Source organism: Pelodiscus sinensis, chromosome 3 (genome assembly GCF_052426305.1).
Source record: "Pelodiscus sinensis isolate ZL-2025 chromosome 3, ASM5242630v1, whole genome shotgun sequence".
Taxonomy (NCBI): domain Eukaryota; kingdom Metazoa; phylum Chordata; order Testudines; family Trionychidae; genus Pelodiscus; species Pelodiscus sinensis.
In genome coordinates, this window is record NC_143054.1 from 153149022 (window position 1) to 153167413 (window position 18392).

The window sequence follows — 18392 nt, forward strand, 5'->3', positions numbered from 1 at the left end:
GAGATTGCAATGTACAGTAGCAATAATGGGGTAGCTTAGTTGCCATCATGAATACAAGTGATATGAATTGTGGGAAGCCTGTAAATAACTTAAAAGACTCTCAGTATTCTTCTCCCTTTCATTATTAACATAAATGAAAAATTCCCATTGAAATTGGTATTTTCCAAGTATTAGATTTGAAAATATGTCTGAGCTATGGGTATGTGATCTCTTAGAACTTTGAATCCACATAAATAGATTACAAAATACAATCACATGCAAAGGTTTCTGAAGAAATGATATATATAGATCCAGCCCACCCCTATTTTCCCTTTGTTTAATTTTAATAACCTTTTTTGCCTGAGAAAATCAGATTGCTGAATTAGCACATTCCAGAAAAAAAGAGAACAAAATATTGTTGCACAAATACTAAATCTAGTAATAATCTGAAAGAAAAACAGTTTTCCATTTTACTCTTGATAACTAGTCACTTTTGTCCTCTAGATAAATTTGTACCAGGGCTATGAACCTGACTCACTCTCTTCGTGCTATTTGCAGCATGAAAATTGTGTTTCTATGTAAGCACTGACAAGAAAATCCTAATAAAAGAATATAAAATGAAGACTCAAGTATAGTGGAAGTGGCTAGGGTAGATCCTTTTCAGACACCAGTAAAGGATTTCTCAGTGTTGGGTAAGACTCTGTCTGGGAGAGTAGACTATCAGTGAGTTTCTCTATTTGTTTATATAAATGGGCCAAAGCCTTTTGAAGTGCTTCAGAGCACTTAACTAAAGCAAACAAGCACTTGAACTAACAAGAGGGGCTATTGACAAGTATAACTTTACTTAGTTAATCTTAATATCATTGAGAACTTTAATTCATACAGTTTTATTGTGGTACATGAAGGGAGATACCAGACTCTTATATCAGCTTAGGCTCCACATACAAGACTTGCAAAAGATGAAAACAGAACTGCTGCTGATTGTGCCCTTTTAATTATATTTTTTAAGATCACCCCCTTCACTTTTTCATGAATGACAACCCTGGACCAACAATAAATGTCAATAGAGCTATTCCTTCTTTTTGAATCAGACAGGAATTACTCCCCACCCCTTTCCTCTAAATGATACAGAAAGTGGATGTTCCTAGATGGCAATTTTTGATAAGTGCACACATCTCTAAAATGAATTGTGAAGACATGATGATATTGTGAGTAATTTTATTTCTGAAAATATAACACAATTTTTTTTTACCCCAGTTGTGCTGATCATATCTAATGCTGAAATTGGCACAAGGTTTCTCTTCCCACTTATTCCAGTGTAGCCCCTGGGCTTTAACAGTGGAATTATTCCTAAATTATATAGTCATAAATGAAAAGAAAACTTGGTTCTGTAGGTGAAATTCTTCAATTGTTGAATTCCTGATTTACTGTGAATTATTAACCATAATCTATCTAGACAAAGTTTGGTGAACATGATGCTCAGTTCCCAGTGGATGGATAAGACTGTGAGAGTGAGCTACATTACAAAAAATACATGGTCAATGTTCAACATTCAACCAATAGTCAGTCATGTTTCTGGGGCAACACTTGAGAGTGTGTGTGGTTTTTTTAAAGGTTTTAAGCACATCCCTTTGGGTGTACAAATATATAAGATAAATACTAGGGAGTTGGTTATCTACAATTACAAGTCTTTCTCCCACAGAATAATACAGTCTGAGACAAATATACATTTTTCTGGGAAATCAGCCTCCCAATGGATAATCTGAAAGATCATTTTATTGCCTTGTAGGCTAAAACACTGACGCTTTCATTCTTCTAGAATGTAAATTTTCAAAAAAATTGCATTTAGGTTCAGGTTCCAAAAAGGTCACCTTTCATAATGCCAGTCTGAATGATGCAGTTTTCCTTTAGGGTATGTCTACACTGCCACCGTAGTTAGAACTAGGGTGGCTAATGAAGTCATTCGAACTTGCAAATGAAGCCCTGGATTAAAATATCCCAGGCTTTATTTGCATGTTTTCGGGCGCAGCCATTTTTAAATGCCCGGTAGTTCGAACTCCCTGCACGCGGCTACACGCGGCATGGGCTAGGCAGTTCAAATTAAAGCTCCTAATTCAAACTACTGTTACTCCTCCTGCAATAAGGAGTGACAGTAGTTCGAATTAGGAGCTTTAATTCGAACTGCCTAGCCCGTGCCGCGTGTAGCCGCGGGCAGTGAGTTCAAACTATCGGGCATTTAAAAATGGCGGCGCCCGGGAACATGCAAATAAAGCCCGGGATATTTTAATCCCAGGCTTCATTTGCAAGTTTGAATGACTACATTAGCCACTCTGGTTCGAACTAGGGCGGCTAGTGTAGACATACCCCCACATAGCATAAAATATGACTATAAGGTTGTCATGAATGTATATTTATTTGTTTCTTCAGACTTCAATTAGTTGTGTGCTTACAAAACAGTAGAAACAACATGAGTGGTTCATTATGGCATTTGCACCCCTTTTAGGCCAAACATTTATGGCTTTGCCTTCTGAAATAAAGAAGACATGACTATCTGGAATGAGGTAGACCCACCTAAACCACAAAGTTTGGATCTAAATCCCCAACTTTCCCAGAGATCGAGGATTTTCAGATCTGACCATATCCATCTTAAAAAAGAGAAAGGAAGTAAGAGGGTCAGGAAGGAGGAAGTATTAGATGTAAAGAGTTCATATCTATTATTGGGTTATTTCCAACTGGGGTAAGAGAACAACTGAAAATCATTCCAGAAGAATGTAAGTTTCAGTGTTTTAGCCTACAAAAAAACCTTATGTCCTTTTTAAAGCCAAGAATGTATTGATCCATGAACAGAATTTTAACCTTTGAAATGACCAAACTTCTGTTAGATTAATCAAAAAATGTAGTATTTTAGGATAATGCCTTATGGTCAAGTGTATGGCTTGTTCTGTTAAAAAATATTCATTTGAGAGTGTAAACTATGAGTGTCTAGGCACAGTTGCTGAAGAAAATAGCTGTTGAAATTCCTTGATACTCTAAGTTATAATTGAGTTTTAATGCATAAAATGGCTGAGTAATTTAAATGTTTGGAAAAGAAAACTGTCCTTCCCAGAGTTTATGAAGTGGTAAGCCAATTTCTTATAACAATTAAATGTGAATCATCATTCCAGACATGAGCATCTACTAACATATGGTCCATGCAACTGATGCTGTAGAGTAACAGTTTTACGAAATTAATAATAAAGGGCCCAATTCTGATCTCAATACGTTTTTTGCACTAATGAAACATTATAGATTTGTGTTGTATTACTCCTGACTCACACTGGTGAACAGCAAGTAAGAACAGAACTAAGCCCTTGTTGTTCTAGCAGCCTCTTAATATATCTGGGAATAAAAGGTATAAATCATAACATTCCCACAAAGAGACTGAAAGCAAAAAGAACATTGGTAATATCAGAAAAATAATATAATAATCATTAATAAAAATGCTGTAAGGAGAACATATATATTACAAGGAGAGTGAGAAGAAGTAGGTACAAGACAGAAAGTGTGCCTTTTGGTAATAATAATGTCCCAAATGACACAGAATTGTAAAGCACAGATGGAATATGAGGGCAACAAAAGATACTATAATAATTTAGAATACAGTGCAAGTAAGCAACCAGATCTAATTATTTGGAAAGCTCTCAAAGATCCTGTGACTTTGAGTGCACTTAAGTAAAAAGAACTGAGAAATTAAAGAGAAGAAAAGTTCGGAATAGATGAGTTGAGACAGAAAAAGAGAGGCAAAGAAATAGAGGGAGTGGGAGCAAAAAAAAAAAAAAAAAAGATAGTTTATATGTATTTATACAGCAGCCATCAACAAGGTATCCAAGGACTTTACAAAATTGCCAAGGTCCATACCAACCTGAATCTCTGGATCTATCCCTCTTTAAAAAAAATTAAGGTTTTGTTTTTTAAAACGTGAAATGGTTTACTATTTATGATTATAGTCATTATTGTGAGAGGCTACGATTAGACTTGCATTTTATTGGGAATATGTTTGAGATCTAAGGACAGGAATTCCACAACTATGGCCAGTGCCTGAAAAACCTCCATCTCCCACAATAATGCACCTCAGCTTTGTCAGCAACAGTCCCATTGTGCCCGCAGATAGACCTATTATGGTATATAATAGTTATAAGGAAGAAAGATAGTCCTGTGGCAAACCAGCACCCAGGGATTCCAGGGTTAAAAGACTAGGTCCAGAACCTTCTCTTCTACCTAGAATTCATTGCGAAGCAGACAGAGAAACCAAGAAAAAAAAGACTATAAATAGTGGCAGGGGTTCCAAAATGTATGTCTACATAGCACTTTGCCAATCTTGCAATGGGAGCTAAACAGATTGATATCTCCCCTCCCTGAGGTCTACCTGAAGCCCACTTAAATTCATAACAGCTCTGTGTGACTGGGGGTCTGTTCAGGCAGAGCAGCTTCCAAAACAGGGACTTAAATCAGAGCCTCTTGTTAAGATTTTTCCCCCTGCTACACAATCTTCTTCAGTGAAGGTATTTACCGTTTTTATACTTTCTTAAGCATATGAATTAAGTCCATGTGAGCAAAAAAATACAGCTTAACAGGATGGAATCTCTATCTTTAGCTTATGTTGATATGGAAAGTAACCTCTGACCAGGAGGTAGTCTAATGTGATATGTGATGGGCATTACAGTTAGGTTAAACATAGAATTTCAGCTGTGCTCTGAATTTTTCTATGTTTGAGGGTTTAAATCACTAAGCATTGGTTTAGTGCAGGCTATGTGGTTCTAGATTCACCCCACCCCCACCATTTGTTTGTTTGCTCTGTTTGAAAATTAATAAAAGCAAATCATCAAAGGTATTGCAGAAGTAGAGATCAATTTACCTGGTTCTTTGTAGAGTAGCTAAAAGACACGAAATTATTGTTTTTCTGTACTGCCAACTCCATCCTAAATATTATGTTGTCAGAACTGTCTGCATCCCCTAAACACTACATGTGAACATCCCTATTGTAGCATTTTCGTTTTCTAACTACTTGTCTGAGCACAATTACTTAACCAGTTAAAAAGAACTCAATGTTCTTTAAAGTGTCATTAAAGTATAAGATAACAGTTTTGTTTCATAGATATTTCCCTTTACAAAAGGCATCTTATTATGCAACCAAGTCGTTTAGCTTTTATAGGGCCTGATCCAAAACATGTCAATTCAAATAAATCAAGTACATAACAAATAATTCCCATACAATGCACTGTGATACCTACTTGGTAACTTCTATGATTTCAATCAATCATGGCTGATAGTCCAGATTTTTCCACAACAATAGTACGGTTTTATTGTTTCTTCTATATAATGTATTGAAAGATTAAAATATCGACAAGTTTGTGATCAGTGACTACCTTTCTTTGACAAGCACTGATAATCAAGACACATAAGCTGAATTCCCTAGACTCTTTGGAAAGTCTTGATCTGAGTCTAGATTTAAACATATTAGCTGTGATCCATATTAAATATTTGTATATTTCTATGAAGCAATATATTTGAGAAAAGGAGGCTAAGTAAATGTTCCTGGTTCTAATCACCCCCCTCCCCTGGAGGTTCATTGGTGTACATTTCACAAGACACTTGTAGGCCAGAAGGAAATGACTCCCCTTCGTGAACTCACCATCCTTTTCTAGTCACAATGCATTGCATTAGAAAAGATCGGAACGGTGTTTAAATATTTTGTTGGGTTTTGTTATGGCCAGATCGCTCACTTCCTCTGGGACACACAAAGTCTCCTCGGGCAATCAAACAGCCAAAATGTCAGCAAATCCTATAGAACAGAAAACGGTCTGTCAATGTAAAGCCTAAATGAATCTCCATTTAAAAAAAAAAAAAAGCAACATCCACCTTTTATTAACATTTTTTTCCACTCTCTAGAAACTTTTTAACAGCGTTACAATGTATTCATCACAAGGTGCTATTAAAGCTCAGCTCACTTCAAGTGTTACCAATTCATGGACAGATTAGAGGGCACATTAATAACATAGTTAATATGAAGTGTTTAGAGCTTTTACGTCGGTGACAAATACGACTCAACCAAATTTCCTGACCATTGAGGCCACGGAGGAACAATTTGGTAGATTTCATCAACAGTTCTAATTATGTTCCTGTCAAGTCGAGAACAAAGTAATCCATAACTGGGGGGCTGCTCAGAGACAGTGGCACACAAGAGTAATTTATGCCCAAGACACAGGGCCCTTTCTGTAGTTAGTGTGCACAACGCTTGACTAACAAGTGGGTTCAAAAAGGAATTTATTAGGGAAAATACAGCTCTCTAGCTCTGAGTGGCTTGTCAGGAGTAAGCTTATGAGGAGTTATGAGGCAAAGACTTCAAGTAAGTCCTGTTTATAGAAGCATCTGGAGTTCATGCTCTCCACAGCCTCTGTAACTGCATGTTGTAAGATTCAGGATTTCAGCCCCAGACTTTTCCTTAACTGCTGATCTAGTTAAAACCACCTCTCTGTAGAGGGATTAAAAGAGAGTTTAAACATGACCCTTCCCCCTTCTCCCCCCCAAAAATTGATAAATATGATATTTAATTGAGGATTCAACCTACATGTTATTTTCTTTTGAGAGAGACCTTTTTTGATTCTATAAATAACAGACTAATGAAACATGCAAAGGAATTATTAGTAACAGTAAACTAAAATGTCACAGTACACGGTGAATGTTTCATGCTGCAGCTGAACCAGAGACAGACTGAGAAAAAGGAAGGGGGAGAAGAGAAGGGGGGAAAGCTGTCATGTAATTTTGAGTCATTTTCCACTGTGATCTATATTGGGATGCAGCTTCCATTCTTTCAAACTAGGTAATTTTATATATGACATTCTTGTTACATTTTGCAAAAAAGGTAAAAATGCCTCCCTAGTGCTAGGAAATGGATCAAGGCTAGAAACACGCAATCAGGGGTTGTTATCTTTATTAGCAATATGCTATTAGTACAAATAAAATATTTTTTTAATTGAATTAAGAACAATACTTAAAATTTGGAAGGAAAGCAAAACTAAGAGCCTTAGCAAATAAAATTTTTAAAAATCTCTGCATAACTCTATATGATTTAGTTGGGGTTGGTCCTGCTTTGAGCAGGGGGTTGGACTTAGTGACCTCGTGAGATCTCTTCCAACACAAATCTTCTATGATTCTATTACTTCCCAATGGTTTCTGCTTAGTGAATCTTAAAACAGAGCTCTCTGTAGGTGCCTGTGAGGCTACGTCTACACTATGAATTTTCTTGTGTGTCTTTCTTGTTAACTAAAGACATAAAACTGAAGGCCATAATGCACACTCAGGCTACATCTACACTATGAGTTTTCTTGGCAAAAAATATGCTAACAAGGGACTCATTTGTATGAGTCGTGATCTCATTTGCATATTTTCTGCTGATCCGTTTTTTCACTAGGATTTTTGTGCAAAAACAAACAGTGTGAATGTTCTCTTTTTGCACAAAAATCCCTTTTCCCACAAGATCCTTATGCCCCCAAAAAAGGAGATATACCGATCTTAGGGAAAAGGGATTTTTGCGCAAAAAGAGAACGTCTGCACTGCTTCTTTTTGCACAAAAACCCCAGTGAAAAAATGGAGCTACATAAAATATGCAAATGGAATTGTGACTTATGCAAATGGGTCCCTCGTTAGCATATTTTTTGCTGAGAAAACTCATAGTGTAGATGTAACCTGAGTGTGCATCATGGCCTTCAGTTTTATGTCTTTAGTTAACAAGAAAGACACACATTCAAATCTTTAAAAACTTTGTCATGTTACACTCTCCTCTTTGATAGTGGAATAAATAGACTTATAAAACAGCTGCCAATCTGACCAGAGAAACAATGTCATTTAAAGGCCTGAGGATTCTAGTCCTACTCCAGATACTGACTGGGGATGTGGCCATGGGAAAGTCCCCCAATATCTCCTTTCTCCAGTTCTAAAATGGGGATAACAGCAATACTTTCCCTCCAAGGGTTGCTGCAAACATTCAGGCTTTTGCCCAATTGTATTCATATGCAATCGTGTATACATTCAAGGTTTTTGGTTTAGGAGCCATGTTGTTCATCCGGTCTACTGAGTTTTCTGTGCTAGTTCAATACAACCCCTCAGTAAAATTTTGGTACAAGATAAGAACAATGATATCTATGAACATAGAACAAAAAACACTATTATCTCGCCAATTTCACTCTTTCCCACTCAGTTTTGCCTGAATGTATCACCAGCACCTGTACTTTCTTCCTTTTTCATTGTGGGCAATTTCCTGAGGGCTATTGAATAAAACAGTACTGTTCTCTAGGAGCTTAAGCCTCACAATTAAAACCCATAAGGTAGGAGTGAAGTTTTAACTGTAGCTGACTGGAGGATGGACATTCTGTTGCACAGAAACCTTTGAGGATCCAAGATTTTTTTTCGCTCCACACTGAAACAAAAATGTTTTCATGGAAAAAAATGTGTGTAAAAATGCACACATTTTCTAATTGAAAAGTTACCATTTTCATTTAGGAAAGATGTGTCTACATGTCCCAGTGAGAGAGAGGATGTGTGAAGCCGGGTGTTAGGACACCAGTCTCTCTGTTGTAGGGAACCCAAATTTAAGGTCCTGGTCTAACAGATATGTTAATCTCAGCTCATTGTGACTCAGATAGAACAGGGAGTTGAACTTCTATTGCCCCCAGACCCAGACAGTGCCCTAACCACAAGGCTATAGACAGGGGCGGATATAGGGCAGGGCGAACGGGGCGGCCGCCCCGGGCCCCGCACTTAAAAAAGCCCCGCGCATGCGCCGTGGCGCCACCGCGCATGCGCGGTGGCAAAGGGGGGGCCCCGCGGAGTTATGCTGCCCGAGGCCCCGCAAAACAGTCATCTGCCCCTAGCTATAGAGCATAAAATTCAGGTTCTTGGTCTCACACCTCACTCCCCTTCCTCTCCGCAATACATACTCTTCTTCTCTCTTTGCCCCACCTCCTCCTCCGTCCCTCCCTACCACTGTTTAGAAAAAGTTTTAGTTGAAACTGAAGCATCTCAACTAAAAAAGTTCGGCTTTGCTGAAATTTCATTTAAAATCGAAAATGTGCCAACTGGCTCCAACTGTAGCCAGATGGAGAAATAGAGCAAAAGTGATGTTAAATCACACAGGTTTCTGAAGCAGAGCCAAGAGAAGCACCAGATTTTACAAGTCCCAGTCTTGTGCTTCAGCCACAAGACAACCCTTCCTCTCCTTATGAGCGGCAGTGCTGCCTTTGGGCTTACGTTAGAGAACACATTTTAACAGAAGTGTGGCACAAGCATGATGACCCCATTACATTTTGAAATCTAATACCTTGTGAATGAAAGCCGGAAAACTCATTTAGTGCCTTATCAAATCTCTAGTTTGTATGTAGAGCATAAACTGGCTACATTTGCTAATAGGGCAGATTGACCCATCCCATATATTATCAAAACTCATCAAAGTCTGCTGGAGGACATAGCTACAGCCACTCATTATCCTTTGCATTAACTTCCTCACTAGCACCTCTACCAATATATTTTCCTGTAATACAACTGTCTTGATTTAGCAGAGAAGAAAAATCAGCAATTTGGAACATTACAGCAGTTAAAGAGCGATAACAGGACTTAACCCATCATGGTATGCTGCCTCCCCATTCTATCTACTGGGTGCAAACTGAAGCTTGCAGTCCTCGACTTACACTGCAGTTATGCATTGCTGGGTCCTGGAGCATCACACCATTAAATAGATTGATATTTTGAGCATTATACATACAGATTATTTCCCCAAAATGTATTAAATACATGACAGGGGCAAGGGGAAAAACAAAAAGACTTAAGGAACACCTTCAAATTTACACCAAGGTGTGTTTTTCAGACAAATGATAGCTTATAAAAGAGCAACATATAATTTAGTAACCAGAAAAACTGGATGATGGAATTAGCTTAGTTATAACAATACAAGTGCAAACATCATTATATGTTTAGATGCTGTAAAGTCCTCTACCTGGATGTATGGTGTGTATTGTTTTATCCAGAACACTGTTCAATTGTGGGGGTATAATCTTGAGGAATAGTGTGTCTGGAGTCACACATCCTGCATCCCTGGCTCTTGTGTGTGATAACACAGGACATAATGATCACATTTTTACTATTCTTTCCACTCCTCTCTCCCAACCCCATGCCATCTATGATTTCCTTGTGGAATCCACTGCACAGCTGGCTAGGAACATGACCCAGGTTTATTCACCTTCCTCTAAAATATCAGGTGCTAGCCATTACCAAAATGTATGAAAGCAGAAGGGATGATGGTCTAACTCAGTGTTTCTCAACCAGTGGTACGAGTACCCTTAGGGGTACTCACAAGAGAAGTCTGGGGGGGGGGGGGTATGTCAACACAACTGGAATTTAGAGGAAACTGAATTTTTGTTTTAAGTTTTATAGCACGTTTTTATTTTTGTACTTTTTACACCCCAAAATTTCATCGCCCTCCCGGCTACGATTAAGTTGTTTAAACAAATGTGTTGCAATGGTAGAAAAAAAATGGTGTGTCTGAAAACTGTATTTATATTTTTAAAGGAGTATTTTATAAAAAAAATGTTGAGAAACACTGGTCTAACACAGTCCTATTTCAAATTTCCCTCAGTAAGGTTAATACAGACATGGATCACAAAGCCTCCTATGCCTTGCACAGATCTGGATAACATGAAGAGCTATTGTATGCAGGACAGCTGATGACCTATCATCATCATCATTTTGTGACCTGAAGTACCAGCCACTAGTAGGGCAACTCTGAGTCTAGATGGAAGGGATATAAAGCTCCAAAATAATGCCAGAATGTATTCTTTCAAAGAAGATTTACATCATACCATAGCCATTCAGTGGACATGAGACGGGGGGGGAGGGGTGAAGAAAGGCATGTCTATCTTTGTATATGTGAATGTAGTAGATAAGTTGTAGATAATGAAATACAATTGCATCTCTAGTAATAGTCAAGCCACTTCTCATTAAATTCTGTGACTTCACTGTTTATACTATAATCTGGTTTTTAGCACTAACGTTCAAAAATTTTCCGATTACTTTGAAGAATGATGCATAATACAAGTGTAATTGACACCAGGGAGATTTGAATCTAGGACCTCTGAAGCTTAGTATAGGAGCCTCTACCCTTTGAACTAAAACCACCTGGCTCTCAGCCCCTGCTGTAGAGGTCTCTTGGTCTTATTTGTTGCTATGGTCTAGGTGCCACTGCATGGGACAGTGAACCACATTAGGTATGTGGGTTACACAGGCAGGTAGCATGGTCACTTGTTAATTCTCATCACAAGTCTCTTTCAATACTGACACTGATAATAATACATTTGCAGGATCATTGGTAGATTTTGCATGGTGATTCCAGCACTCACTAAAATCACATCAATGACCAATCCCTTTTGATAGGAAAAATATTCAAAAAACTGCACAACTCCCACTTGGTGGTTTAGCACCACAAATTCCAGTAGCTTTCTGTTGGTTAAAGTGTCTGACAAGTAAAATTCAATACGGAGGGAATAAAAGAAGAAAGAAATTAGAGGACTCTCTCACCAGTGAGTTAAAACCCACCAGCTGTAAGTCATTGAATTTAACTGCACCTCTTTTGAGGGGTTTTTTTCCTGTTTTTATTTCTGAAATCACAGGAACTACCCAGCCTAGCAAGACTGTAATCACTCAGCAGGAACCTGGCACAGGCACAACACAACCACCAGCCAGGTGGCAGGAAAATGAAGGAAATCTCTCTCTCCCTCCCCCTATGTTATTTAAAAGGGGCTCGGCGTGAATGAATCTTCCCGGTAGTCACCAACAATTTCTTATTCTTTCCGAGCAATCATCAATTTCAGCATCAAGTGGTTCAGTAGATCTACAACTGGTAGTGGCAGCAGAGTAAGCCCAGCATGCAAACATTTTGGCTAATTTAAAACCCTTGTGCTGCCGAATCAAACATGACAAGACAACAGTAAAAAAGAAAGGCTATTATCCCAAATGAAAGCCGGCGGATAGCTGAAATTGGTTTGAGTGGCAGAGACAAAAGATGTGGAAGGAGCAGGGACAACTGAGAATGATAATCCCTGATGACACACACACACACACACACACACACACACACAAATCACAAGAAGGAAAAAAGTAACCTTTCCAAGTTCTACAGCCAGGCAGACAAAATGCACTTAAAAAGGGATACAAAATAAATTGATACATGATAAAACATTTGCCCCATGGGTAAAGAGATACTTAACTTACAAGAGATGTAACCCTTTTGATAGAAAACCTAACACTCAGAATACTAAAGCTGTCATTTCCTACCTGAATTAATGTCCTGTTGCCCAATGTTCATTACCATAAGGTGAAGAGTCAGAGGCACTGATTTAGGATAGAGTAGCCTTAAATTGAAAATAAGATGTTGTGGGCTATTTTTGAATGCCCACTAAATCCACAGAGCTCACCAAGTGCCCAGAGCTCGAAGAGCTGGGGTGGGAGGAGTGGAAAGCAAGGGAATTAATTTGGAAAGGCATTTGGGAAACCACAAGCAGACTGATGATGTTCAGAGCCACAACCCCCAGCGATGGCTTACAGCACACAGAATGATGACCTATGGGATCACTGGAGAGCAAGCGAGTTGTCTTTTGCAAGATTAACAATTTAAAAGTGCTGAAATTAATTTTGTTTAATAGCTGTGGGTGCAGACTCCTTACAAAGTAGGTTGCAAGGTCAGCAAGCCTCCTGAAGCCTTTTAAAATGTAGCTCTTTATAGGGGCAGTAGATTTAGGGTGGCTCACAGCTGAAAGACCTAAAAAGCAGAACAAGTGTGAAAGGTCAGCTCCTATCAGATCTTAGGGGGAAAATATTTGTTTGGTCCCATTCTAGGACAAACATTTACTGATACATTCCAGACTATTTTAGCATGTATGCCTTTCAAATGATAGGGGAGGTGACACAAAGACAGTGTGAAAAGTGACACATGAAAGAAGCAATAAAATCAGTCACAAGAACCAGACTAACCAGTACCTAGTAGATTCTTTGCATCACACAGGAATGTGCTTACTTGCAATTGGTGGAAGGGGAACAAGGAACAGCATGAGGGAAAGCAAGGTAGGGAGAAAGGGAATACTCACATCCTTTTCATCTTTTAAAAAGTACTTCATTCATGATTCCCATCTGCCTGCTTCTCTGAGATTAGTTTAGCATAAATCACTTTACTGTACAAAGTGTGGAAAGCAACAGCTGGACTTCACACTGAAACCAAAACTCAGCCATTTCAAACATACTTGCTCAGCTTCACACACATCTGACCCTGCATGTGTATAATGTGCCACCACCCAAAGAATGGAAGAAAATATAAAATAACTCTAATATCTAAACATTACAAGTCCACATTTTTGACCACTGCTTCCAGCAAACCCCAGAAGAACTACTCAGATTGGGTGCAACATCCAGCACTAACCATGCCTGTGGTTTTGCATCCACTGAAGGCCATGATTTTGGGGTGGCTGTATTTATTCTGCATTGTCTTTTAAATTGCTGGGGGGGACCAAATTTTGTAAAAATGTGGTCGTAAGAATTCAAGCAAGATGCCTATTGAACAAAGGTGCACAACCTCAGTGTAAACCCTGCCACTAAATCCATCTGAAATGGAATACAACAGGACGGAAGCACTCAGCACTGGGCAGTCACAAACATGTCTCATAGGCAACATCTGGCAAGGCAGGTTAGAATCAGCTCTAAAAAGATGGATAAAGTTTAGCAAGCATGGCTCCAACACGTACTCCTGTCTTAACCTTTCCTCCAACATGAAGGGGAAGACAAGGCTTGTTTCTTTGGAATAAAAGAAAAAGATACAAAATGTCAGGCCTCTCACCTGAAAGCTGTTGGATATATCAATCTATTCTGGAACACCCAGGTTTACAGAGTGAAGAAACCGCTGAGACTTTAAACGTGAAGTGGGAATGCTTTTGTTAAAGAAGGATGCAGGCATTAGCGAAAGGTGTTGTCTCATATAATGAGAATGAGTTGTGATGGTTTCTTTAGACTGAAGAGGCTATTTCCTGACAATGAGGTAACTTGCGGATCATTAGAGAGGACAGAATTAATTCAGCTGCAAGCCTGTGTCTGACAGTGGCCGAAGCAGATGCACCGGCCATTTTTCTCTACCTGTCCCAGTGGGAGTTAGAACAAAGGAAAATGAAACTCACATAAAATACTGAAGATACCACAAGGAAAAATCATTTTCGATACATATTAAGACTGCCACCAGAATACCATGTGCTGTTAACTGACACATGCTGCTGTATACAATATTTTTGCTCTCAAAGTTGAATTCATATCCTCACACTGCAGTTCAAGGAAACTCCAGTTCACAGTTCAGCAAGCCTGATTCAGGTCCTTAGGGCATCTCATCCATCCTGCGTGTGGATGGCATTCACCACCAAGGGACCCCATTAGGCAGGAAGGGCAAACTGAAATCCTAACCCAAAGCCGTCAGAAAAGGAACACCAGCCTACTGGTACAGCAGCGATGGATGAGATTCCATTTGTCTTCAAACGCATGGGAAGCCAATATATCTACATCATCACAAACTCAACTTTACTTTCCAACCTTGTAGTGTTCTTAAAGCAAAAACGTAGATCGGCTTTCTATCCGGGGATGCAGCAGAAGAGAAATGTCACCCAAGACTCCAATTAAATAGATTGTAAGTGACGCACTTACAATGCAACTCCATGCCACAGACTACCCTGAGATACATTGACTGTGTTTGCAATCAGTTGGTCAGAAAGACAGTTGCAAAATGTTTCCATTCACCTTCATACAGTGGAAGAACACTCAAAATCTTCTTATTCTAGTGAAAAGCCTGCTGGTAAATGCTGTTTTTATACAAGTACTACAGTTATTAGAGTAGCCACAAATACTCCAAAAGATTTAGCTTCTCCTTTACTGTCATACAGCAGTCATGACAGCTATTTAGCTGGTCCCATCCCTGCACTGCTATAAAAACCAAGTTTTGTTTCTTGCTCATGAGATATTCTAGGTTTGGAGAGACTGAGCCAAATTCAGCCCTGGTTTAAAGTTGAACCCACAGCTCTACTGGCTTCAAAGCAAACAGCTACCTCACACAAACTCAAAACTAACAAAGAGCAGGACCTCAACCTCATGCTGATCAATGCAAGATGTATAGTAAATAAATCCTTAATAATCTAGTATCATATTATCAAAAAGTCACCTGGTCTGGATCCTTGAAACCTGGCTGATGATGCAGGCCTGGGGTTGGCTTACCTAGTTCTCTTTCTCCAGTTTCCCACCACTTACCACACACCCAGAAGTACATATCCATTCTTTCTCTTTCCGTAGCTAAATGCAGAACACACATACCGATTCCGAGATCAAAATTCTTTGACTGCATTCAACCAAATCTGAATGTCCAGGGATTTGACTATCCCAGGCATGAACGCTATCAAACTTCAGACATGAAGGTTTCCCAGGTGATAGTAACACTGTTAGACATATGATAAGTGTCACACAACTCTTTTGGATAGCCCAAAACCTCCTATCTAAACTCTCCATCTTAGATTTCTCACTGGTAATCTCTGTATTTCATACCACATTCCCTAAACATAAACATAAGAAATGCAAGAACCATTCTCCTCTCCTGGTCAGCTCACTTCCTCCTTCAGGTAGAAACTCCTCCCACTTCAAGACCTGAATGAGCCTGGCCAGAAAACTCTTGGATCTTGCCAAATTTTTAAAAAAGGCCCTCACAGATATCTCTGCCCAACCAAGTGGCCAAAAAGCAGACAGGAATGAAAGTTGAACATCAGTGGCAGAAAAAGGAGGTATGATACTAACAGACTAACACACATAACGCTGCCATTATGGAGGCAAAAGCATTTCTGCCATGGAAAAGGCAAAATCACACAGTGCAGAGCTCTTCTGGAGAGAGCTCCCAAAGAACATCTCCACCACTGGGAACATCTCCACCACTAAGCAATGCTGCTGGCAGCCCCAGGAAAGATGTCAAGGACTGATAAGACATGGGTAGGTCTGCTGATGGGAGGGCAGTAAGAAGAGGACAACTTCACTGGGGGCTGGCAATTCAAAAAGGCCAGGGGCTCACAGCTGCTGTCCTGGGCCTTTTAAAAATCACCACCAGAGCCCCAGGTGACACTGAAGGGTATAGCTGAAGGGCTGGTGGGAGAGGCTAGTCCCCAGCCCTGCCCCTTCCACCCAAGGCCCAGACCCTTCCAGGAGCGCAGAACCACCCCCTCTCCCCCATGCCGAAGGGCCTGGCAATTCTGTTGGCCTCTCTGGAGATGGAAACTGAACAATTCCCTCATCCTTAAGTTATGTTTGAAACAACGGTCACCATTAAGTGTCAAACATAGGAGCACCCCACAAACATGCATTGCAAATGGTTGTCTCAATAATGTTATCAGGGTCAAATATACTCAGCATTCACTGTAGCAAAGGACACAGGGCACCTTGCTATTTCAACTGGGTGACTAACTACGTGGGCTGCAATGGACTTTGAACTCAGTTGACTATGTCCCCAGAAGTGAGAAAACCGCTTTTGGCCTCTGGAGTAGGAGGTTAAGGAGAGGACTCGGGCAGCTACACAGTAGAGGATTCGGGGGGAGGAGGGGAGGGGATCACATACTTACAAACAGTTCCTCCAGGTCAGAGTGGAGACATGTTGAGGCAGTACAGGGAAGGATACACTCCCACTGCCTGCATCAGCTCTGGAGATAATGAGCCTGATCCAAATCTTTTCATTAATTTCAATGGGCTTCAGATCTGATTCAAACAGAGGAGGTTCAAATCCACTGTTAGTACTTGGGCACTGACATTACTAAATGTATCCAGCAAATTAATGAAAGTGAGGCATTTTATCAAAATTCCATTCAACAACAGGTGTGAGAAGAGGGAGCAGTGCTCTTGACCCACACAATCCTGAGGAAATATGCAGTCTAAAATGAAAAGCAGCGGAGCACAGAATGGAAAAAAATGTAGAATTTTTTTTCTCTCAAGCAAAGATAGGGACTATCGGGGAAGCAAGTCCATTCCAAGTGCAGGCAATAGAACAAGTTGTCCCTCTTTATCCTTTTTTTCACAGAGGGACAAAGAATGAAGACTTTGGGAACTTGATTTTATTTGAGGAGCGAGACAATGTATTGCCAATAGTGTCTTACAAAATATTCCATCAGCTGAAGTATGAAGTAGGTCGGAGATGGACTAACTTTTCCAAGGTATTAAATTAAAAGATGTTGAATTAAGTTAAACGCCCCACATTGAATTGACATTTCCCTTTTTTAATGCAAGCTAAGATTGATGAAAAATACCACTTATCTACATTAAGGGTCAAAATATCCAGCAAAAGAAGCCTCTGGTTCAACGCGTCAGAGCAAAGTCAGTCTTACATAATCCGAGGACCAGGACGCGGATCACATTCTGATGATCCAATTAATGGTGGGATACTTTGCAATCAGCCAGGAAGCAAGGCCCCTAACAGATTGTGGGGCTGTAACATCAATTTCTTAAGTGCATTTAAAGGATTACAAATGTTAGTCCTGGCTTGAGATTGAAACACCTATTGAGGTGCTCTGAACCACATTACAGTAATTGGGTACCTGAATTAATGCCATTTCTTCTGATGGGTGAGTTGAATACATTGGAATTAAGGGTTTCTTGTGCTGTATTTCACTTTCCACTTTTTTCTCCTCAGAACATAAATCTAAGGTGCAATATCTCTCTTTATCCAGAGTGCTTTAATTACAGCCCTGAGGCACCTGAGTACTGTCCTAATTTTACCTTACACATTGTTTGGGTACATTATACTTTTGTGCTTATTAGCTTACTGTGTAGCAATATGAAGATGAAAATGAAATTATTTTTTACTAAAAGAAAGGGGGAAAGAGAGGAGAAGGAAAACCACCTCTTTTTCCCCTTGTTCTCCTTCCCACTGTGTAAACCTCTTTATGCATGCACCAGATACCATGCGCAGTGTTTTACACCTCTAGAGAGCTAGTCTAGGGCTGCCTCAATTAGTCTTCTATTCCTTCTGAGGTCAGTTCAAGTAAAGGTCTCAATCATATCAATCTGGAAAGAATGCTAACTATTTGGATATTTCAGACCATAAGCAGTTTGAGTTAAGGAGCTTTTTAAAACATGCAGCTGGTTCCAAGTGCATTTGCTGAATACACAGCACGGAGCTGTCTGCACAGAAGCTAAACTCACACACCTGCTTTTCCCCCCTCCTCTTTGGAACAATTAAAATCTGAACTAAGTTAGGAAATTGTTCCCAAGTTTATAGTTGCACTTTTAAAATGAGCATCCGACCAAGCTAAATGACAATGTATAGTGAACAATAT

General features: G+C 39.6%; 1 protein-coding gene across 6 annotated transcripts in view; it reads right to left on the reverse strand.

Annotated features, from left to right (window-relative positions):
* The window catches only part of ESRRG (estrogen related receptor gamma), a 540935-nt gene that overhangs the window by 307522 nt on the left and 215021 nt on the right, over positions 1–18392 (reverse strand). For 3 of the 6 annotated variants that reach the window (XM_075925198.2, XM_075925199.2, XM_014580751.4), the window contains exon 2: positions 5651–5800. The exons of the other annotated variants lie outside the window; for them this stretch is intronic. In XM_075925198.2, coding sequence (XP_075781313.1) covers positions 5651–5679 — 29 coding nt within the window. In that variant the 5' untranslated portion in view covers positions 5680–5800. The remainder of the gene's footprint in view (positions 1–5650; positions 5801–18392) is intronic. 6 annotated transcript variants of the gene reach the window in all.